Source organism: Crocuta crocuta, unplaced genomic scaffold (genome assembly GCF_008692635.1).
Source record: "Crocuta crocuta isolate KB4526 unplaced genomic scaffold, BGI_CrCroc_1.0 scaffold657, whole genome shotgun sequence".
Taxonomy (NCBI): domain Eukaryota; kingdom Metazoa; phylum Chordata; class Mammalia; order Carnivora; family Hyaenidae; genus Crocuta; species Crocuta crocuta.
Window position 1 is genome coordinate 1743780 of NW_027529583.1, and position 1941 is coordinate 1745720.

Here is a 1941-nt window from a genome sequence, read left to right on the forward strand (position 1 = left end):
TAGGCGGCCGGTCTTCCAAAATTGCACAAAGAAATGTGTCTTTCCCGAAAATTCCTACCGCTCCCTGAAAGTAACTCTAACCTCCTGGCGTTTCCCCAGTAGTATCACTACCTCCTCCCACACCACAGTGGGGTGTCTTGTGGCTAGGACGTTAAAGTTACCCTTGGCTGTCTCATGTCCTCCTCCCCACACGAAACTTCGTTCCCGGCGCAGTCGGCCGCCGCCCTTTGCAGGCCGACTGACTGTCCAGGCACCGCCTTCTTCTGCGGTCCTGCCTATAAGCCCCTCAGATAAAGCGCCAGATTCCGCCCCCTTCTATTCACACCTCCCACCTCTGTAGGGGAATCTAACATCTGGCCTGCAAAGGCATCATCTTTGCTCCAAAGGAATATGCATTCTAGAGACAGAGAAGCAACAAATACGTAGATAACGTAATATGGTACAGGCAACTGAAGTCACTTAACATAGTCCACCTGGGGATTCAGGGAGACCGTTCTGATGCCTGAGTTTTAAAGGAACGTAGCCTTTACCCAGGTGAAGGGTGGGATTCCCAGGTGGGAATGGTAAATCACTATAAGCAAAGACACCGAGGGATGAAACAACGTGGAATCGGCCAGACCCGCAAGAATTTTGGCCATCGAATTTAAAGGCAAGTTCGAGAGTTATCAAGGGACACAGCAGTAGAGGTGGGCTGGAGCTGGGTTATGGAGAAGGGCCATGCTGAGAAGCTTTAATTACGTTCTGCAGGCAACAGGGAGCCACCGAAAGCTTTTAGGTTGAGGTCTGTCGTCGTATTTGTGTTTTAGGTAAATTACTCCGGTTTGTGATACAAAGGATAAAGCTGGAATATCACAGTCGAGATGAGGCAACAAGAGTAGGATTGATAAAGTAAAATGAGCCGTGCTAATCATCGGACTGTGAGGTACATCTACAAGGCCAGAGACCAGGTAAAAACTGCTTCTCTTGAGGACGTACTGCAGCGGCAAAATTATGAACAACCCCCATCTTTCTAGTGATTGGATAACTTCCTTGGCCTACCTTTGTTCCTCTCTCCTCCAAATCAAAATCACTGAGCTACCCAATTACTAAAGTGTCCCTGCTTCTCCTAGCCCTTCCTAGGAATCATTCAGCAGACACCCAATGCCCAAACTGCATAGACCCTTGCCCTGCTCCCTCTTACGGACACACTTGGAGTAACACACCTCCAAGCTGACCTTGTCCAGCTCAGCGCATCCGTAATTAATCACAGGCTTGGGAGTTGGATAGACTGGGAAACTCCAGCCTCGGCTCTCTGATTTTGAGTAAACTCCGGAATGTCTAGTCCTTGTTTTTCTCATCTCTAAAAACCAAAGTCGTGATAATAGTTCCCAAATGCATGCTTTATGTTGGCATAGTGCCTCGCAATAGTGTTTCTGACACATCCGCTCTTCTGTCATCATCCCTGTGAAAACTCCTGTCCTCTCAAGAGTGGGTTGGTACCTGTCCTGCGTATGCTCCTAGCTCAAGGATTTCGCCTTTTATACCACCTCTCACGCTATATTCTACTTTGTGGCCTTCACAAAGCTGCTGCTTGCACTAAACCTTAAACTCCTTGAGGGTGGGGACTTGGTGATTATAGCCCCTAACTGGAGAATGCCCTGACTGGCAAAAAATGCAGCTGTACAAATGAGCAATTTTGCTGGTTCCTGCGACCAGGACTTATGCTGCCATTCTGAAAGTGTCGCCGTCTGGGTTGTTGTTTGGACTGCTGTAACATTTCTCATGAGTTAGACCAGACTTTCATGTGACAGCAGTAAGAATGTCTCCTATGAAGATGCTCCTATTAAAAAAGAATACAGATTTAGATTTTATTTTTTAAAAAATTTTAATGTTTATTTTTGACAGAGAGAGAGAGAGAGAGAGAGAGAGAGAACATGAGTGGGGGAGAGGCAGAGAGAGAAG

The 1941-nt window shown here is 47.1% G+C and overlaps 1 protein-coding gene across 1 annotated transcript in view; it reads right to left on the reverse strand.

Moving 5' to 3' along the window:
- Positions 1-143: 143 nt before the first annotated feature.
- CA5B (carbonic anhydrase 5B) overlaps positions 144-1941 on the reverse strand; it is an 82437-nt gene continuing 80639 nt past the window's right edge. Inside the window, exon 9 of the mRNA XM_077761700.1 lies at positions 144-275. Coding sequence (XP_077617826.1) covers positions 144-275 — 132 coding nt within the window. The remainder of the gene's footprint in view (positions 276-1941) is intronic.